The sequence below is a fragment of the Anser cygnoides genome, chromosome 8 (genome assembly GCF_040182565.1).
Source record: "Anser cygnoides isolate HZ-2024a breed goose chromosome 8, Taihu_goose_T2T_genome, whole genome shotgun sequence".
NCBI lineage: Eukaryota > Metazoa > Chordata > Aves > Anseriformes > Anatidae > Anser > Anser cygnoides.
Window position 1 is genome coordinate 1,857,293 of NC_089880.1, and position 22,642 is coordinate 1,879,934.

The window sequence follows — 22,642 nt, forward strand, 5'->3', positions numbered from 1 at the left end:
CTATCCAAGCTGTGATGGTAATTAATTAGTTGCAATACATCCAAATGCTTAGGCTGAAGCAAATGTAACTGATGTTAACATGTTAGCTGAGTATGGTGTCAGTTTCAGAAGTGTTGTTGCAGTATGGATTACTGTAATTGACATGGCTCAGTTCTGCTCATGAGTACTCAACAGACATAACTGTGTTAGTTTAGAGGGCAGGCTAGTCATAAATAATAATGACGTCCCAGTAACTTTAAAATTTCTTGTGATTGGATTCTTAAAAACCACATAACATAATGCAAAGAATTAATTAATCTTATCTTGGTACAAAAGATTTTCTAATTATAGCAGAGCACTTGCATTGGGCTTAAAGTTAGACTGTGAAGGCTTACACCTGAAAGCAGGCTATAAATGAAGAGGTTCTTTATCCTGCATAAAACTATAATTTCAGATTGCCCATTTCCTGCTGTTACTGCAATACACACTTTGGAAGAGTGTAATATGGTTCACGTTTTAATATGCTGACTAGTTCAAGAAACATAGGCTTGCAAATAATGAATTGAGCCACTGGGTGTCACTGTTCAACAATAAATACTTACCTAGAGAACATTTAGGTAAATTTTTCATTCTCCAAGACACTACTTTTCATAGTATCCTGGTTTTCAACAGAATAACCAAGCTGAAATTATATATCTGAGCTCAGTTTCACAGATCCGATCAATCATGTGAAATACCTGATCAATAAGAGTAGTGGTTTAGAACAGCCTGATACGGTAGGTAAAACTGTTTTCTTTGTGAAATATTTAAATAAACTTACCAGTATTATTGTGGTATTGTTACTTGCTCTCTCTAAAGAAAGTGTTTATTGTTAACATTAAAAGCATACAGTTCTGATATGCCTGATGTACTTAATTATTTATGCTGGGGTGGGTGTATTTTCCAAAACAAGCAAAACAAAAATGCAAAAAAAAACAAACAGGTAGTGCACGGCTAGTTATGTCTGTTTGCATAATCACATATATTTGCACACATTGTATGTTTACACATGAGAATATCTGAAATTCTTTTTGAAAGAAAAAGCTAAAAACCTCAATTTTAATCTCTAAAGAGTAAGTATTTGGAATTAATAATTTAAATCACTTTATGTTATCACCTTTAGTTTCCAGACTCAATTCACTCATATGACTGGTGCAGCTTTCAACTTTTTTTAAACCTATTGTTTTTTATATATATACTGACTGAGTTTAAGGTTTTATAGCATTGACTTGTATTCGATGCATGCTTAAAAGGTTTTCTTTCACTCATAAGGCAGGTGAGGATTTCAACATTCAGTGTTGGGTAAGATAAATAGCATTATGTTACCTTATAACTGAATTGAAGCAGGTGAACTGCAGGTAGAATTTTGGAAAGAAACCCATCAGAATCTGTTTCGTAACAGTTCTTCGAGCTTCTGGAAATTTTTTGAACTCAATTTTCCTAAAGCAGTATAACTGTAATAGCCTAATTTTGACCAAATAAAAATTCAAATTAAAAAAAAAAAAAGATATCTTGAATATTCATATTTTTTGCATGAATTTGGAGCATTTTCTTACAAACTGCACAGAGCCCTTTTTACTATAGGGACTCTTGTGACCAGATGCGGATATGAGTATGTTTAGCTTCATGAAGAAACCAAGGGGTGATCTGAAAGCAGTCTATAGCTACTTGGGGGGGGGGGGGGGGGGGGGAGGCAAAGATTACAGACCCAAACTGTTCTTGGTTGGTTACAGAAATCTTAACAACGGGTGACTGTTAAGTGTACTGTGCTTTGAACAGAGGATGATGTTGGACTAGAAGATCATTAGAGGTCCCTTCCAGCCTTAACTGTATCTTCTGTGTGTATGTGTATTTCAAGAGCATTGATTTAGCAGAAAACTCTTCATTCTTTGTCTTCTTTTTGCAGACCACCAGACATAGAGCTGCTGAAGGAGGGGCAGAGGTACACTGAACAATACTTTTTTTATGTGCATTTATAGTTACAAGTATTAGCATCATATAAGATAAAAGGAGAATCTTTGATTTCATGTGTTACAGAAAAGGCCTTATTAGAGTCTACACAAAGGATTACTTGTCTCTCTCTTTTTTTTCTCTTTTTTTTTTTTTATCTTTGTGATTCTAAGCCGGCATGTTTGACCTGTATGATTTAGTGTACAGCTGTTCTTGGCCTGTATGTTGTAATTGAGTCTGTTGAAATCTGAAACCAATACACTGTTTGTACTTTGCATATTTTATACCATCTATTCTTTTAAAAAAAAAGGTACCAATTATATGTGATGAAAGCTTCTGTACTTCCTATTCTGAAACATCAATATCTGGTAGATTAAAATCATGCTACTCTGTCATCTCTCTGTACCTTGCTGTGTGAATTATGGCTTTGTTTGTTTTCTCTTGCAACACATGGCCATTAGATGGCAAACTTACATATACTAAAAGAGCTCTGCTGGCCTACTGATTTTAGAGTACTGTGTTCATAGCTATGTTGAGATGCTGATCTTAATTTTGAATTGCAATTTTTTAAAAATTCATTATGCTAAGTTTAACCTCATTTTGTTGTCTTTAATAATAACTTACTATTCTAATTGCCAATGAGCAACTGGGAATTTATTTCTCTAAACGATGTCTGTACTTGCTATCTTGATTCCAGAACACTAAAACTCCTTGCATTTAAAGACTTTTGGAAGATAAATTATTTATAGAGCAAAAAAGTACACTTCTACTATAAGGGAAAATGTTTTCTTTATCTTACATGAGAAAGAAAAGCTATTATAGGTAACACCCATTTCTTATTTCATTGATGGCGTGTGTTTTCTCTTACAGTGGTGAGTCTGGAGAAGAGGTGAAACTACGTGATGAAGCAATTAAAGCTTCTGACATTGAAAATCCTAGGCTATCTTCAAATCCATGTGAATCTACTTCTCATGACACAGCCAGTGACAGCAGTAGTGATACCGAACAAGAATTTGTTTCTTCTGTTCTACCAGGAAGTCAGTCAAGTTCAGCTAATCTTGCACAGCAATTGCACAGAAACAGCATCCTCAAAAAGAAACATACTCAGAAAGCCTATTCCAGCCCTAAAGCTGAAGACTTGGATGTGGTAGAAGCCACTGAACAACTATCTAATTGTAAATTTGATGTTCAGGATGAAATGCATGCTTGCTCTGTTCAAAATAACGTAACTGCAACACCTTCAAAAAATACTACTCCAGGAACATCAAATGCTTCAGAAAACTATGAAAACACCTATAGCGGATCACAGATAGTTTTTCTAGGTGTGAGCAAAAAGGGGGCAGAACGTCTTACAAGAATACTAGCTAACTCAAAACAATATAAAAAAACTGAACTGCAGGATCCAGTTAATTCCTTGGCCGCCAAAGGCAGTTTATTAGAAGTCCTTAAGCAAACACTTACTGAATGGAGAACTGAGGAAACTTTAAAATTTCTCTATGGTCCAAACTACACTTCTTTATGCTCATCAGAATGCAAATCATCTGCCAACCAAGAAAGTGAAGAACTTGATGAGGATGACTTAGATGCAGCTGATGATCTTGACACTGTTGCAGCAGGGGAGTCTGAAAACAGTTTGAACTATTCCTTACCTTATACAGGCTCAGGTGGAGTAGCTAAGCCTGTGCCTAGTTACAAAAAGTTAAAAGAAGAAACAGAATTCCTAGAACTCCGAGTAAAAGAGTTCTATAAAGGGAAGTGCATCTTGGCTGAAGAGGCAGTGACACATGCACAAACAGAGGAACTTCCAAGCAAAGACAAAGTAAGTGCCCATGAGATAGTGTCCATGCTATTTAAAGCCTGCTTTCAAGCAGTTATTACAAGCTTTTTGTCTCTGTAAGTGGATATGGCCAAGGTACCATCAAGCTATTAATGTGAACTAGTAAAAGGAAGGTTGACTAGATTCAAAACAATCCCATCAGGTTGAGGAAACATATTTTAGGTTGAAAAAGAATGACTTTGGAATACATTCAGTTCTGACAGCAGCCTTTCAGTTTGTGAAGCCTGAAAGATTATTCCATTTGCTCAAGCACAGTTTGATCATGGACTGAGTCAAGCAGAGGAGGTACTGGTAAGTTGGAATGGGAGAGGAGTTAAGAACTATCTGAGCCCTGTGTAGTTTTTGCAAGAGGATGGGTCAAGGAGCTATAGCTGTTGTAATCTCAGCAGAAAGGTTAACTACAACTGCTGTCATCACTTCCAAGGCCTGTCCTTTCCAGCACCTCTACATCTTATAAAGACTCTACAATTGTTGCATTGCATAATTGCAGTGAGGTGAAGCTGTTAAAGAATCAATGTAAGAACAGTTTATTGGCAAGAAAAACTGGTGATTAAAGAGAAAGAAGGACTAGGGCTTCTAAGAGTCTTTATAGCGAAGGCTTTCTCTAAAACTGATGCCTTGGAGGGCGGGTAAGGAATGTTTATGTAGAAGAAACAAATCTGTCATAAGACAGAGTAGGCCTTGGCTGAAGGAAGAACATGATATTTTTCTCTTCCCCTTTAATTCATGAGATAAAATTTATATCTACATTTTTTGCCTTTAATTCATGACAAGGATTGGATTTCTTTCTTTTTAGTAAGACTAGATCTCTGACATTATCTGTTGTTAAAATTCTTTGAGTTGGAGCCTGCTGATTTGTTTACATATGTTGCTGTAACCTATACTCTTTTTTTTTGGGGGGGGGGGGGGGGGGGCGGAGTCTGGAGGGTTGTAGACTTAAAGAAGTATAGAGTGCTCTGAGGTTTCTCTATGACCCTTCCAGGTCAGGCAGGCCAGCTGTTAGCAATAAGGTGGTCTTGTCAGTACCGTAAAACAGTGTACTAACTGTGCTAGGTAGGTTGTACAGTTTGTAATGGCATCTGAAATTGCTTTTGCTTTTAAATATTTGCATCAGAGGGTATAACTTTCACAGTGCTGCTTCCTGTAAAATAAAACTATTACATTGCTTCTTGCAAAAAGTTTAGACATATAATTTTGAAGGAATTTACCATTGAATTAAAGTATCTAGCATACTGCTTTGCAAGAAAAGAGGAAAAGTAGGTTAGCTGCAAACTGTATATGGGGTCAAATCAACCAGCATTCTGTCTATTAAAAAATTACTAATTGTTTTTTTCTCTTTCTTCGTTCAGAGATGAGTTTTCCTATGTTTAAACATTTATTGATAATCTGTAACTATTTTGATGCATAGCCTGCAATTAAGTATTAGGTTATAATTGTTAAAGGTTTTAATGCTGTAATACAGGATGATGAACAGCAAGATCTCACGTTCCCACTTGTTGATTCAAATGCACAAATGCAGATTAGAAAGCGAATCGTCCTTGAAAAACTGAGAAAAGCGTAAGTATTCTTTACTTCAGTAAATATCAAATTGAAGTTGGTGCTCATTCATCATCATTTTAAGTAATAAACACACTGTGCAAGGACATTCTTGCCTTTTCCTGAGTGGCATTACTCATAATTTGTAATCATTATTGCCCTAAAGAACTTATTTCTAAGACATTTCTAAGTCATCTGTGATAAAGCAGCAGATGTCAGTTTGCACAGCCTGCTGAGGTGGATGTCAGAATCTCACTGCTAAAGTGTTCTCTAACAGAAACTTCTCCCTTCCTGCATGCACCAGAACTTTTAGTTGACAACATTCATGGCTGGCAGGACAGCATGGTCCCACTCTTCAGCACTTGGCAGAAGGCGTGTTGCTGTGCTGTTACAAGGAAAACTTCTGTGTTTTCTCAATCAAAACGTTGGTGCAACACATGAAGCTTAAAATAAGAATGTGCTTCAAAAAAAAAAAATCCACAGCACCCTTTATTTATCAGACTCTTTCTTCTCACATATCTGGAAACAACTAAACTATCTAATTTCTTGCAAGTTGTTTAGAAACAGATTCTGATGGACCTAAAATAGGAACTGTAAATCAACAGTATCTGAACATATAAATATAGAATATGTATATATAAAATAATAAATTATTTTAAAATAGCTGTGTATATTGTATGTAATTTATATATGTACTACATGTAATTTTCATTGTGGTAAAGCACTTATTTCCTGGTATGTTCAGATGAAGCCAGTGGGAATATGAACGTGCACAGCAGAGTTCTTGTAAAACATGCAGTGATATAGAAGCAAATAGAAATCTTGATTCTTCCAGCAATATCAACACACTGCATGCACATATAAATGTAAATATTCAAATGCAAGAGGATATTAACTATTAAACAAGTAAATAGAGGCAAAAGTTTCATCTTAAATCCACCTCTGAAATGTGAATAGTACATGTTATTTCCAGCACTTGTGGATATGGAGACCTAGTTAAACAGCGTGTGTGTTTTGTGGTGTGCTATATCAAGTTTTACATGCAGTCAAGTAGAGAGGCAATCTGTGTTTGAAATTTTCTGATTGCCTGCTAACATCATGGTTCTAGTTATCAGGCTTACAATGGAGTGCTGTATCCTCTTTATGTAGTATAAGAGTTAGCAGATGGATTCTCTGTGTGAACCTCATTTAGGCATGCAGTTTTCCTTTTGTACTGTTATTTTTCAACCACGTAAATATAAACATTGAAAGCATTTATGAGGCCTGGAATTGTAATCCTCATAACGTAAAACTTTTTTTTTTTTTTTTTACAAGAATGTCATATCAGAACTGATATGGAAGTTAATAGAGTATGCATGTAAAATACAGTTAATTTCTACTTCACTTTCACACTAAACTTGATACAAGCAAGCTGTTTTAAAGTGAAGGTATTGCCCAAACACCACTGAGAGAAATATGAAATATAAACATCATGCCAGATCTATTGCACAAAAATAACCCTTTTCTTTTTCTATTTACTTTAATGAGTTCTGGTAGAGAAGAAGTTAAAAACTTGAGGGGAAAAAAAAAAAAAGCAGAGGAAAACATATATTAACCAGTGTCTTTTGCCTTCTAGATTACCTGCAGTTTTGGGCCCTCTTCAGATTACTCTAGGAGACGTTTACACAGAGCTAAAAAATCTTGTGAAAACTTTCCAGTAAGTATTGGTCTTTAATTAGAGATTCTTCTTGATTGATTAATTAAACATCCTGTTGAATGATCTGTGATTTGGGCACAGAGAGGATCCCCCTGCAGATTTTTCCCTTTTCTGGCTGTGTGTTCATGTAGGTAATGCCACGTTCCCTGTGGACTAACGAGCCCTTCCTTGCTCCTGACAGTGGCTGGGTCACCAGGAGTATTTGCAGATTTTTAAAAACTAGGCCAGTGGTCTCTGGAGGACGGTGGTGAGTCTTTTAAAGGTTCTGCTACCTCATCACCTCCTATTAAGCGTGAGTTTCTGAGATCTGTCACTTTCTTTTGCTCTGGCTCCCTGTAGCTGGGCTAACTGGTTTTAACGTGAGTAATAATTGTTAACCACTAACTTCTACAGCTGGGAAGAAGGCCCAGCTTGAGCCGTCTTGCCCATTTCAAGGGGAAACAGACCTAGGGTATGCTCCGTCACCACAATTAGAAGCACTGAAGAGGGTATTTGGAAACACTGGGACTAAAGAAAAGAGGGAAATCAGAATTGTGGTAACTTCTTTGAACATTTTTAGGTTTTGTTTGGGCCACAACTCCTATATCTTAGACCTGGATCATGTCCTGCATCTTGCAGCATTGTCAGAAAAAGGAGCAACAAGAGTTATTAACTCTGTGTATGCTATCACTCTTGGAACTCCCCCCCCCCCCCCCCCAGTAAACTGCATGATGTTTACATGTGAAATTACCAAAGCTCATTCTTGCGGTATTTGCAACAAGACATCTAGGCTTTGGTGAACAGAGACCCAACTCCACCTAATTCTTCATGATTTATCTGATATCTGGAAGAACGCCACAAAAACACAGATTTCTATATATGTTGGATTTTTTTTTTTTTTACTATGGAAGATAATCATTTCCTTTTCCTTTCTGGTGATACTGTGCACGATCTCTTATTTAAGAGTTCCTAGTGTTTGAACTTGATTTTGCAATTGCAGTCATTTAATTGTGATTTTATTTTAACAACATTGGAACTGGGAAAGATATTTTTGGTTATACTGGAGCGGCATCTATATACTGTATATATACTGTTTCTTTGAATAAGGTCTTTGTATCTTAAAACTTTGCACATTTTTCTTGCTCTGCAGTCTAAATGCTTAGTAGTGATAGAACTGGAAAAAACTGTTTGGTCTTTTTCAGTCTACTTTTTGTATGCTTACATTAAAAGGAGGAAGGTTACCTGGAGGTTCTCAAAAGCAGAACTTATATTTCAAATTATTTTTGCTATTCAAAGATAATGTGGCCTGGATATCAGGTTTTAAAAGCAGTTTATAGCAAAGGAGCCTTGAAGCCAAAATAGCCTTCTAAAAACGTAGATATGCACTTAAAAACACATGTGGATTTACAGGATGGAACCAAATCTAATTAATTTGGGTTTTGATCCAAAAATGTTATTGTTAATATCTCTTAGTGGAAGTGTGAGACCTGGCTAATGTAGCAATAATTTGCTATTTTTTAATTCTCCACAGATCTCTTTCTGATCCTTCAGATAACACTGAATGAGTTAATTTTTCAGTCTCTTTTGTTAAGGAGCAAGTTGAAGGGAATGGTAGCAAGTTCTTGGGGTTCTTTTGCTGTGAAGATTCCAGACAAATTGCTTAGAAACTCTGCTTTTTGGGAGGAGGGTGGCTGACAACAATTGTGAGCACTACACGAGAATTTGTATGTGCCTTTATGTACATCTCAAAATAATTGGAGTGTTATTGTTGCTGACAGTAAAATAATATGAAAATACAGGAAATAAGTAATAAAAACCTTTGAGCCCTTTCTGATTGTTGCATTTGTGATACAGAAGAGTCTGCTGACAAAACAGGAAAAAAAAAGCTAGCTGTCTAGAAGAAGGCATAGGTTTGAATCCCTATTTCTATACTTAAATATAAATTTACTTAATGAGTGGTCTCTCTGATTTTAAGTTGAATGTGTTAGCAGGGATTCTGAGATTTTTTTTTGACTGATATTTGTTTGTAGGGTTTAGAAATTTAAAAGTTACTTTCTTTGTTAATATGGTTAAAATGCTTAATGACTATGGAGGCAGCCCTGACAAATGCTGGTGCTGTTCCTTGCTTTTCATGTTAGAAATGTTTCAGGCTGAAGAACTTGCTGAAGAGGGAAGGAGATAAAACACACGGCAGTAGTAGAGCTTAGCTGAAGAAGGGTAAAAGAGCATGTGGTGAACTAAGCAACAACAATTTTCAGCTCCATTGGTTTTTAAAGGAACACGTGCAGTTCAGCCTCCTTTGGGCAACATTTTATTCAATCACCACTGCTGGGAAACACACTAGAGGGATCTCAGGAGACATTTTAGAATGGTTAGAGCTCTTCCCAAACAGAGTCCCTCAGCGCCTGTAAGCTTTTGTTACGAAAACTGAGATGTCAAATAATTCTCCAGAGGGTGTAAGGGCATTTTCTTAAAAGATCAAGACAAAATTAGCTATTTATATAGAAATTGAGGCTAACTTGCATTGTTTGTGAATGTATGATTTATTTTATTTTTTAAAGCTTAATGTTGTATATTAAAAATAGAATTTCTGTTGTATCTTATGGTTGTAAATATTTTAATTCATTTTATGGAGCTTGTTATTGACAATGAACTCTCACAATGCTAGTGACAGCTGTTTCTTAAAGATGTGTTCATGATTTTCTATTACAGGCTTTGTCTTGTTTACAAGACAGTATTTTAGCTTTTAAAATATGTATAATGAGTGTATGTTATCTAGTCTATATTCACTAATAGGCTTTTGCTTATTACCCTTTATTAAGTGGAATTTTAGATTCTGAGTTTCAACTCAGTAATACTTCATTGTAGTCAGGGTTTTCTGTGGAAATGTGGAAGTACCAGACGGTCGATGACCTTTTCTCTTCAGCACAGCAGATTATGGGTTTCCATGGCTGAAGTGCCAGTGCAGCACACCATTACAGCCAGATAGGATGGGATGTAACAGTGTTTGTTAACACATCTAGAGTATTTATCCTGTGTTAAACTTGAGCTAACTTGTGTTAAATCTTGATCAGTCAGAGTAATTAGTGTAGAGCTGTTTCTAAAGCAGCAGATAAAAATTAAATGGGCTTCTTCTAAAGAAAATTTAAACTTAAAATAGCAGGCCATTTTTGCTCATGATCATCAAACTGAATTATACTTCAGCATGGAAATATGCTGCTCTTCTTCAGGGGGTAGAGGAGAGCTGGGTTTTATGTTTAAATTTTTCTAGCTGAAGCTTGAAGCATAGATTATGTTTCTTTCATATTTGCCTGTGCTAACCTGGGTTAGTAAAATTACAACTTTGCCCATATTAGTGCAAGCTTTTGAAAAATTATAGGTAGCTGAGCTTCTCTAAAGTTACAACTTGAACATCCTCATCCATGAAGTCTGTCTTACAGAACAGGCAAATGGCCAAACTAGGAGGTCAGATTCTTGAACTGACATTAATAACATATCCCTACATCGAGGAATATAGATGTGTGAGTGAAAAGGCTGCTTTGTTTGCAAAGATGCTGACAACTTTACCTTGCAACAAAGTTCGATTGTATAAACAAATGTTTAGAAAAGGAAAGAATACTCAGGATTAGTTTATAAATGGTTATAAAGAAAATACATTTAGCAAAGATTATTTTATGTTAACCAGTTGCTTTTTTTTTCATCTTTTTTGTAATATCTGATGCTGTGGACCTGATCAGGGGGAGGAGGGGAGGTGTTAATTACTCTGCACAATAATCTTTTTGTCTATCTGCCATTTCTTGTTGGACTGTGTTCCTGTTATCAAATTGTTTCCTAGAAGTCTCAGAAAATGTAATCCTGCTGAGGTGTTGAGCACCTGCATTGCTGAGAGTTTCCTTCCTATAAATTCAAGTTTCCTGAAGTACCTGTCCAAATTCTAGCATAGGGCTTTTATGGATGTGCTTAAATTTGCTGCCACAGCAAGTACTGGTTACAGATCAGGCCATCGTTGCTAATGGAGTTCTGCTAGCAAAATCAGCAGCTGACAGAAATTGAATGGGAAGCCAACCGAAGGAAAAGAAGTAGGACCGACTTGTGTGCTCTTTTTGTGTCATTTTTGGGTTTACTTTTTCATTTACTGCTTACTTCAACCTTGGACTCCCCTGTACTCCCAAAGCTTCTGTATTAGAGTTGACTTTCTTTGCAGGCTGGGCTCCAGTCAGGTACTGGGAGGAGATTCGAAAGGGAATTTGTCTGCATCTTACTTTTTAGTGCTTTATTTGTCAATTTGTGCCACTTTGATTAATCTGCTCAGTCTGAGCTTCTTCATACAGCATTAGAACTGCTTTGTGGGTCATATTGCCTAATGGATGAGGGAAGCAGTTAAGTCCAGCTATAGTGCATCTTCCTCCCACAAGCTGTGCAGGGGCAAAATACAACACCCATAAACTACCAGTTAAGCAACCCACACAGCTATTTGGGAGCATCCAGGACTCTTGGCTTACCTATCCATTACTACAAAGCCTAAGAAAGTGGAGATGTTCTCTTCTGAAAAGTTGTATATTGTTTTCTTTCTTTGGGTAGGTGTGGGAAAATTTAGCCAAACTCTAACAGAAAATATTTCACTGCAAATCCCAAATCATGTACCCAAACTTTTGTAGTGTTTTAACATTTCCATAGTATGTGTATGACAGAAATCTAGTGACCTTTTTCTCCCGTCTTTCAAGGATTGTTCTGAAGTAACAATTTTGGACAGAAGCAAGACAAAGAATTAATGAACCATTTTTACAGAGGACTTGCACTTTCCTGTTTTCTGAAAGCTTTACTCTTCAGAGGCCTTGGTGTTGACACACAGCATGTTCTTGAAAGTGACTGCCCTTCCTCTGCTCTGTATTATTTAAGGGTTTACACCTGTAGGTTGCCAGCTTTAGTCTGATCTGCCTAAAATGTGTGAGGTTTTTTGTTTTTTTTTTTTTTCAGTTGCACAAGAGCTTTAGGACAGGTGTTGTAATGAAAGGTTGTGGAAGCCTCACTTCATCCAGTCCAGTGACAGGTACATCAGCAGATCTGTACTGCCACATGCTGCTGGTTATCTGTCTTAGGACTACCTCCTTCATAAATAGCATATTGATGGCAGTGACTAGTGTTGAGACCTTGCCAATCAATACTAACATTGAATAAGAGTTAATTGACACAAATAACTGCATCTCTCAGTTTGTGTACAAGAATGACACCTTCCTGTGCTCTAATCAATAATAACTCCTTGTAGAGCATTGAAATAAAGCTGCTTTCTCTATTTGACAGAGTTTTCCCCGGTGATTTGGATCTGTCTCTTCCATTGTGTCTTATCATAGCAGATTAACTGGAATGTTACATATGAATTGCCTGTCAAGATGATTCCATCAGGCATTTCTTGGTAGTGTTTATCACTGTCATCAATATTGAGTCAAGACCTTCAGCCTTTGTTTTGTTTCTTTTTCTATAACCAGAAAAATGAAACAGCTTTGTTGCCAGCTACTGCCATTAGCTATTTCAAATAGTAATTGGTAGACATGCATCTTTTAATAGCAAAAATCATCTATATTTACCAAAATTATTGGTTCTAGTTTGACATGATAATTCCTATACATGTAGTATAATACACTGCTTTTCCTTTCATCATTTAACAAAACTAGGGCAGTTAAGGTACTATTTGAGTAATCATTGCTTCAAAATCTTACTTTGGTTGGAAAACTTGGAGATTTGAGGAGGAAAACAGGATAATATTGCTTTGTTCATTACTATTCTTAAAAATATGTTTTTGAATATATTTCTGAAAAAAGGAAAACAATCCTTTAAAACACCTTCATAACTATTTTTAATGATTATTTTGAATATAACTGGCTAGAATTTTTCAAAAAATAGAAAATAAAAGTTGAATTTTAACAATGGCAAGTATGAGCACGTCTGTTTTTCCACCTTTGAAGGTGTTGGGTTTGGTTTTTTTTGGTAACTGCATATTTTCCCAAAGAGATTAAAAATAATTTAAAAAATCTTACTGAGGGAAGAATACCGTGGAATTGAATTTGTTGTGAGGTATTTCATTTTATAACTTGTGTTTGGAGTAAGAAGGAAAAAAAAAAAAAGACTTAAGTTCCTAGTCTAGAAACCTAAATGTCTAAATGATCTGCATGGTCATTGCTGTGCTTTGGGATCCCTTGAGCACAGTAGCATTCTGGTCTGCTCCTGAAGCTGAATTTATCATACACCACCAGGAGAAGGGATGTGCCTACACTCTGAATGCAGCCATGTCCTAGTAAGGAAATAGAGGCACAGTTAACATTTGATTTTTTTATTATTATTATTATTATTTTGGGAGCTAACATAAGCTGTGTCATGAGCATCTGTCTTGCTACCATAATGATGTTTAGTTAGTAATATTGTGATAAAATTGTCAGAGCTGGTAAGGGATCTGGTGATAAAGCCCCTATGGCTAGGCTGCCAACTTTTACAGCTAATGCTGCCACATAGTTTTCCATATGTGACTTCTAAATCATGTATTTCTGCCAGCTGCCACAGTGCATTTAAAACTTCAAGGAATCATGTCTTCCTTTGAAATGTCTAAAACAATGTCTCTTCTCCTAAACTGAACCTTGAACATGTTATAGAAACCTATTCTCCTACCTCTGCAGTGGGCGATGTTCTCAACCCTCACTGTGTCCCCTCTCGTAATGAACACTGGTAAACAGCCCCTGATGGAGCAGGTGAAATACCAATTTTTAGGAAAGTGGTTTACTCCCAGACCTTTTAACTGTCTCCCAGCTTCACCAGTGCCTGTAGACCTGTGTTAATAACAGGGTAGCTTCTTCCTGTGTCTGAATTTATGCAAGTCTACAGAGAGGGGAAGCGGAGAGCAAGAAGGAAGCAAACATATTGAGGCACTTACCCATTAGTATTTCTGCTATATGGCGGCACCTGTCTGAATAAAATTAATGCTGCTAGCTTTTTTTGGATGCCTACATAGCCACAGCTTCTTTTTGAGCTGTGACTTTTCCATAAATTGCTCATCCTAAACACATGCCTAAATGCAGCTGTAACAATTGACGCATTGTTTTAAGTCAAATTAACATTTGAGTTAAAGAAAATGTCTTACTATGGAATTATACCATGTGAGTCAGTGGGTATAAAATGTAGTGGTCTTGTTGTTGAGCAGCTGTGTGGTTCTTGATTCACACCTTTTCTTGCTCTTTTATCTGCCCTGGCTCCCATTGCATAAGTTAGAATTCTAGATTTTCATTTTAATAACAAGGATCATCAGAGTACTGTCCCCCAGTATCTTAAAATCCAGTCTATTTCTGCAACATTAGCTTTTACAGCAAATCTGGATCTGAAACTAACAGGGGAAACAGTGTAGGAAGGCCCATCTTCGCAGAAAGTGTATGTGTGGTTCCTGAGAACGTCCCTTTGGGTGTCAGGGACAGTTGAGCCCTCACAGCAGCCAAGATTGTGAATTCAAAGAATTAGCTTCTGTTCAGTCTTCCCCATCCAGCTTTCATGTGGAACAAAGACAGATATTGGGACTTGTATAAATCCTTTGTTACAGGATATGAAGAAACAGATTCCTGAAAGTTGGTGACTTGCTCAGACAGAGCTGTAATTTCCACATCGTAACTCTGCATACTAAGTCTTTTAATGGTAGACTTCTAATTCAGCAATTAAAATCTGTTTACTTTCACTTTGAAATGTGCTGATTTTTTTATTTTTTTTTAAATTATTACAGGTTAACGAACAGAAACATTATTCACAAAATGCCTGAATGGACTCTAATTGCTATCGTTCTGTTATCTGTGTAAGTACCCTTTAATGTCAAATATTCTTACACACAGCTGTCTTAACTGGCCTATTAAGATGAGATTTAATTTTCAGATAAAAGAGAGAAAATATTTCTTGTAATTGACTGGGGGAATCAACAGAAATATTCTTTTATGCAAATGAAATGAATTATCTGGAACAACAAGTTAACAGTGGACAAGCTTAATGTTATTTAAATATATATATATGTATATATATATATATATATGTATGTATGTATGTATGTATTTTTAAAGAAGAATGGTGGGAGGAAGGAAGAGGGTACTTCACTTTCTTCTATTCAGTAATGCCAGACTTTCTTCCCTTGTCTGACAGTAGGATATAATGACACGCGTTATTTGGATGCAGCATAATTGTTATAGTTTCCCATTTTACTTCTAATTTCTTAAGAGATTTTACTTTCACAATTAAAGTCAAATTACTTCCATAAAGATATGGCGTGCTTCTACTTGTGTTTATTTGAATAATCTAGCAAATTTGTTTGGCAAGGGAAAGCTTTTTAAGCAGCTCTGACTTCCTGAAAGCAACGTTGGGACACAGTATTTTATTTTATGTGGATTAGTTTTATGCTTAAGATTATGATACTGAAGTGCCTAAAGTCCTCCTCAGCTTTGTTCTACATGCTTTCCAAGGGTTTTACTAACTGGAAGTTTGTTTTTATTATAGTGTATTTCAGTAAACTTGTATGCTCAGGCATGAATTATAAAAGCTGTAGTCATATGCTTCAAATACGTTCCTTAATTTCTATTTTCCAAATTAATGTACCTCTCTGAGGTTAAGGATATAAACTCTGCGGTGTATAAAACAGTTATCTCAGACATTCATATTAAACATTTAACATTAGCTCACCTTTTAAGAAATCACTGGTGGTTTCACATAGTGTCAGGCCCTGCCTTTCAGTAGGGTTAAACCATCAAGCAAGCCTTGTATGTCTTTCAGCTTGAATTACAAGATTGCAGAAATCTTATTTCAGAGACTGTTTATTACCGTGCTGCTGCTGCTGGGTTTCCTGGGTCACTGGAGCCAGTAGGACACAGAAGTACTTACAGACATTCAGAGGTCAAGAAGTGTTGTGGGCCAACCTCACAGCGTCCCCAGTACTGCACTTACTTTCTTTGATATTACTGCAGTCTGACACATTGTTCTGGCTTTACTGTCCCAAGGAAGGCTGTACTAGTAGGCATTAGAGTAGGCTTCAGCGAGCCTTACATCTGTGTCACCCAGCCAGATACTGCTCAAATGATTCATTAAATCAGAACACAGAAAGTAACTTTACTTGAATGCCTTGGCATAAATATTTTATCAACTATAAGAACAAATCTTTTGTCATTTTTACTATATATTCTTATGGTTGAATTGGTAATTTGTGAAACAGATCTTACGAATTTTTCAAGTAGTTTCGTACATTTAAGGAAATTGTGATTCTTTTGCTAAGAAGTTAAAATATGTTGCTGGTCTCTGCTGCAGATGATGAGCTCTAAATGTTTACATACCTAATGATTGTTTTACAGTTGTTTTAAAATGTTCTACAAGTAGCAGGCAGTCTTGGTAGTAGAAGCAGAGAACCAAGTCTTGTTTTACCTTGGCTTTCTAAGGGCCCACCCCTAAACAAATAGGTTGTATTCGATCCCAAAGTAGAGTGGATTTTACCTCTAATACTATTCTAGTTAAATTTCTAATACTATTCTAGTTAAATCACAAATAAAACTGCATTTGATTTCAACTCACTCTAAGATTCTTGCAAGGTCATATAATCTTCAGATTTCAAACAACTTCTCCTGGCCTCCTCTTAGGAGAGACTGTGGGAAAAATGTAGACGGTGTAGAATGAGTGTTAGGTTTCTCTATGAAGATTAAATGTCCAGTTTTGACCTTTCCGGAAAGGATGCAACATGCTTCATGACTTGGAAATGATAATCAAACTTGAGGATATAGTGGAAGATAGACGTGTTAGGAGAAAAGCTACTGAGTACTTTTTCCAGAAACCTGGCCAAGATCCTCACAAACAGATCTTCAGATTGTGGGCCTTTGTCACCTCCTATAGTCTGCTAGGGAATCAACCCTATCTTACTGATGGTGCTCACAAAAAAGGATTATAATCTGTTAAATCCTCTGCAGCCTCCCCGTCACTACACTGAATGATGATGCATGTTGCAGCAGATGTAATGTCACTTAGATTGAGGAGTTATATGGGGCCTGAGTCAGAATGCCTTTTTACTAGCTTCTGTAGCTGATGAGGAGAACCTTTGCAGGACATGTGTTCACGTCTTCATCTAGTCCCAGACACAGGATGGCCATTTTACTCCTAACGCTAAACAGTGGAGTAAATAAGCAAGACCCTGAAATAAGGTAATACTACTTCTTTCCATCAGGACAAAAGACCATATTACACATACCCTGTGGTGCAGGATGTTTGAGAACACAGACCAAAAAAAGGCAGAGTGAGCATGGGATTTCAGGGTATACATCAAGAGAAACTACGAAGACCTCAAGTATTTTTGCTTGTTTGGAAGGGGGCAGAGTTGTTTTGTTTCAAGTAGCAACTGTTGCACTTGCACCCCGTTTTGTGCATTGATATTGTGGCTCACCACTTCCTTCTCATATACAGCTGAGGACTCATACAGCGTACTCAACTTCACAGTGCAATTTCAGAGTGCCCTGACACTTTTTGAGGTATGCTACTGGGCAGAATCACTATTATCATTACAATGGTATCGACTTAAAGTGTCATCACTGCTTAATACTTCGTATTATGTTATGATAGTGCTATCCTCTTTTCATTAAGTGCGTGTGGATTAAATCTTTGTAGGATACCATGTGTAGGATAGTAACAACACCTAATTTTGGTGCTTAAATAAGACCTGGGCTCCCTTTAGAGTCTGCTGGTCTTCAAAAATTATTCTAAGTACTTACACACCCTTAAGTCTATTGACTAGTAAAAAAATCTGGGCATTCAATTAATTGTTCTAAAGGAAAGTACCTGAAACTAGACAGTGTGACTATCTTTCTAAAATTTATAAAATGATGGAGATCCCAACAGTGGTGCATTTCTTCTTTCTAGTGAACAGCTGGATTTATTCAATCAAACTATGGTATAAAATATGAACAGCCAGTCTGAGCCTCTGTTGAAAATGTAGCTTGAGGCACTACTGTCTTTGTGACCAGCACTTTCAGCAATGCTGTATCGACTTTTCTAGAGTATACTTCAACAGCCGGAGAGTTACATTCAAATAATTGCATTCATACCTACCATGGAGTGGGTAACTCCTTAAAAATGATCTGTAGAAAAAATTTCTTATTTATTTGCCAGTTGGCAGTAGTAGATTCCTGTGTCTTCCTGTTGTAATATTTAGTATGTTAAGCAGAATTTTATGTTATAGTAATGACTTTGAAATGTGAACTAGAATACAGAAATTATATCTTTTTTCCCCAAAAGAACTTTGCAAGATAACAAATTGAAGCAGATAATAGGTACACATACAGTAGTCAAGAAAGAATGGAGAAAGCAGTGGGAAGATTGGTTGCTATACAAGCATGGGCACTTGCTGTTTTTAGTGTATACCCCTGGTACAGTCTAATGGAAAGCTTTCAAGATATTTTCAGGAAATGTCTGCTTTCATCTTACTTATCTGAGCTGGCTGGTTCCAGTGAACTGTGGTCAGCTTCATCTACAAAGCCTATGCAAGAGGTTCCTCCTGCTAAAAGCTTTGAAACATTTCAGAATGTTCTGGGATTAGTGTATATGCATTGGGCTGTAGTATTTAAACAAACTCAAAATGAACATGATCACAAAACAAAAGCCATCGTTATATGTGTGCAGCCACTTTAGATAAATGTGTCATGTGGAGATGTACTCTAGAGGTTTACTCTCTTGGAGATAACAGTTCAGGAACTGGAGAATCTTGGGTTCAAGTACGTTTTTTTATTTCTTTGCACACCAAGAGTATGTCTATTGCTCAACACTGACATTTCTGCATTATTTTAAGAGGAATTCAGATGTTTGTGATATCTCTACTGTGTTCTCATCTGAATGTCTGAAATGTACTAACACATATCGGATATGAATCAGATTTGCAGAGTGACTGTAAAAAGTGCACTTATAGATAGGCTTTTTCCTACAGAAACCACATACAGATCAGCTGGATGATGCTTTATTTGGCAAGTCTGATGATAGAAAATAGGTTCCAGTTGAGAAAAGTCATTCCTCATTGAGCTAGAAATATAATTATTTCCCATTCTGAAACAGAGTTTGCAGGATCAAAAATCCAAAAAGCCTTTCTTTTTATAAAAGCATTTGAATTTTGTCCCAGTCTTTGTCCCTACTCTCGGTCACAATCTGTAGAGTCATATTTCTGTATGAGATAGAGAAAAGGCAAGTTTTTTGAACATGGTAAAAATAAATAAATAAATAAATAAATGTCATTCTTCCCTTTTATTCTCTTTATAATTTTAGATTGTCATTTGGGTACGTGTGAACTCAAATATGTTTTCTGTTAAGCAGTTCTTACTTATCAGCACTTCCTAAGCAAACTCAATCTGCTTATTTAGCATGTTGTGCAGGAGATCAGTGTTACTTTACTTCCTCCTAGCGTGTTGCAGTATTACTTGGGAAATATATATATAGAATGGTATTTTGAGGGATTTGCAGGGTTGCTCATTGGGATGTTAATAGTGCCAACATGAAAATTAATGAAATATCTTCTTCATTTGTAAGGGAGAAAAGAGAAGAAGAAGAAACCTAAACAATTTGAAAGAGGTGTTTCTCCCCATACAAAAAAGCGCTGTGTTGCTAGCACTGGTGTACAAGAAAGTGACCGTCTGTCTGTATTTCAGTGCAACATACGTAACAGCTGCAGTCTTTTTCCACTCTAGTATTTCTTGTGGATAGCCTCTTGAATGGGATATTTGGAAGTACTATACCCAGTGCAAACTGTCTGGGGTGAATCCAGGGTAATTAGTTCCCCTTTATGGTTCTGGTCCTTGGTCTCATCAGCAGGAGTGGAGCCTTAGCACACGCTGTGTCCTGGACCTTTGCGTGTCGCTAGCGGGTTTTGGAGCTTCTTATTTAGTTGCCCTTGGGAACTTTATATTCCAAATGTACTTGTGGTTTATGAATTAAAAGAAGGGTACTAGGGAAAGTACTTTCCTCTGCCACTCCATTTTTGCCTTTTGTATGAGTAAACAAAAGATTTCTGTTGCAGCTTCTTTTTCATCCCTCTGAAAGATAGCATGCCTGATTTTGGAAGACATTTTTATCGTGCTGACTCTTTGGGGAGCTTACTTGGTCAGTGGAGTTCATGTCCTATTGAACTTCGTGCCACAACTATGTGCTGATCAAGCAGATCAGAAAAAGTGCCCAGCCCTATTAGAGACAGAACTGTCTTAAATTTATGTTTCTTGAAAAGATATATATTCAGCAGAGTTCTTTTTTAATGTCATATTTTCTCTCCTTCTATAATTGCTGCATACAGCTTTGCTTATTGGAAGTAATGTCATAGTAGAGTAAATTGTACAGTTACTCTGTAATATAGGCAGTTCTGAACGGATAATGCAAGTATGGCATTGTGAGTAATACAACACCTTTATCAGCTGCCCTAAACTTAGTTTTAAACATATTTTAACTTCAACCACTGTGCAAACTGAGCTGTTAATTTTGCAACTGAGTCCTGAAGCTCTAGCCTTATGAAAATATACTTGCTTCCTTATTAATAATTAATCTTAATACATTCAATGCAAACTTTTTTTTTTACTATGAAACATTACCCATCTGTTAGAAGAAAAACATGACTGACACACAAACACATCGTTTATTTTCAGAGTTTTAACTTTATCTTGGTAAACTTTCCGAAGTTACATTTGCTGGGGACATAATATACAGATGATGTTTTTGACTTACAGGAAACTTTGCATCATAAGATGCAAATCAATGTTTATTTGGCTTGTTGTTTCTGAACAACAAACAAATAAATTCAGAGGTATACATCATTGAACGGTTACTACCGCTTCTTAGAATGTGATCTCCTGTTATTCTGTACCAGTATAATTTCTAGCATGGGTTCTAGATTAATTTGTTTTGTGCTATGCAGAGTGTCATAACAATACCACTGTTAGCCTAAGAGATGTGTCCTGTTGTTCTTTCAGGTCTGAAATAAACTGTGCCCAAAGTAGAAGTGTTGCATTACTTAACTCTTCTGGAACCCCTATAACAGAAAAACTTTGATTATAGAAAATCCCCAAACGAACAGTATCTTTCAAAGATCTTACCAGTTTTCTCCTTATGGTGCTTGATGCAGATTATGAAATGTAAAACGTTATAATGCAAGACAGAAAGATAGACTATCTAAAAAGACAGTACTTCATTTTGGGGATGCAGGTTTCTTTTGTTGTATTGCTGTTAAAAGTGTCAGACCTGACATGGCACACAAGTGTTTTTATTACAAAGTAAATAACATTTTTTTAAGGAGAAGGAATCCTGCAAATGATGGAAAAGCATGAAGAAGAAAAGTGGCTTTATGAATGAATTACGTCTTGGAAAACAAAATTAGTTGAATAACTGAGCAAAGTTATAATTTGCTTGGATCAGAGCAGTAATCCCGGTAACTACTCAAAGACCCATGCATCAAAGATCTATGTCAGTTGGGGGAAATGAACAGAGATGCATTTCATTAGCTTTTATATGGATAATGTTATGTTGTAGAGTGTTGGTGTTTCTATAATACTCTATAGTAACCAGAGAGAAACTGAAAATTACTTAGAGGCATGAAAAATTTGGAGGGAGGAAGAGGTTACAACTAATTAATTCAGAAAGGAAAGAAATGCGTTTTGATACGATAAATGATAGTGAGTAGTACATTGATGAACTGAAGATTTGTTTTCATTCCCTACTAATGTAGGAAATGAGTACAAAGAAAATTTGTACTTCTCCTTAGTTTGTTACTTCTTGAGACATAAAAGCATTTTGACACCAAGTGTCCTGATCCACTCTGGCAATAAAGTTCTGGTCCTGATATAGAACGTAAAGACAGAAAGTGAAAAATGTACAGTATTTTCTGAAATGTGTTCCTTTCATATTTATGAAAACAGGCAGAAAATACAGTCTTTTTGGGGAGTTCATATGTTTAACTTCTGAAAGAAAAAAAATTGAACACAGTTGAAGCAAATCTATTCCTAGCATGTGTCTTTACTCAGCTGCATTATTCCAGGTGTTTGATTTGTATGTTGGACTGAAAGGCAGATAATCAAGTTACAGTGTAAGAAAGTTCTGAAACTAAACTATGGTCAATTTTATGATCATTGTTTCCGTGGTAACTGAGTACAGGTGAGTACATTTTATAAAGTCAAGTATTGGCAAATTATTTACCTAAGCACATTACGTTGTAGCTGTTCCAACTGTATGACAGCATATTTCTGATTTAATCTTTATTGAAGTGTTGTTGTTTTTTTAGTGTGGGTTTTTTTTTCATAACATTGAGATAATGACTTGATGGGAATAGACTGCCAGTGTGTGGCAGCAATAAAAACCCAGCAACTGCAAAAATGGATGTATGTGAAATAATACTGAATTCATAAAATGCACCAGGTTGATACATAAATCTTTTAGATATTAAATTGTCTCACTGTATGTGCCCAATAATTTACAAAATTTTACAAAGCACTTAAAAGGTTCAGGCTTTCTAAAGCTTAGATCTTAGTATTTGTTAATTTCACTGTGACTTATACCTGTGCTTAATTTCATGTAGCTAAGTAACCCAAGGACTTCAATGGCATAGATTGCAGTAT

The 22,642-nt window shown here is 36.2% G+C and overlaps 1 protein-coding gene across 1 annotated transcript in view; it reads left to right on the forward strand.

Moving 5' to 3' along the window:
- RPAP2 (RNA polymerase II associated protein 2) overlaps positions 1-22,642 on the forward strand; it is a 37,104-nt gene that overhangs the window by 4,013 nt on the left and 10,449 nt on the right. The window contains exons 7-11 of the mRNA XM_048067074.2: positions 1,925-1,960; positions 2,839-3,787; positions 5,268-5,362; positions 6,957-7,037; positions 14,773-14,841. Coding sequence (XP_047923031.1) covers positions 1,925-1,960; positions 2,839-3,787; positions 5,268-5,362; positions 6,957-7,037; positions 14,773-14,841 — 1,230 coding nt within the window. The remainder of the gene's footprint in view (positions 1-1,924; positions 1,961-2,838; positions 3,788-5,267; positions 5,363-6,956; positions 7,038-14,772; positions 14,842-22,642) is intronic.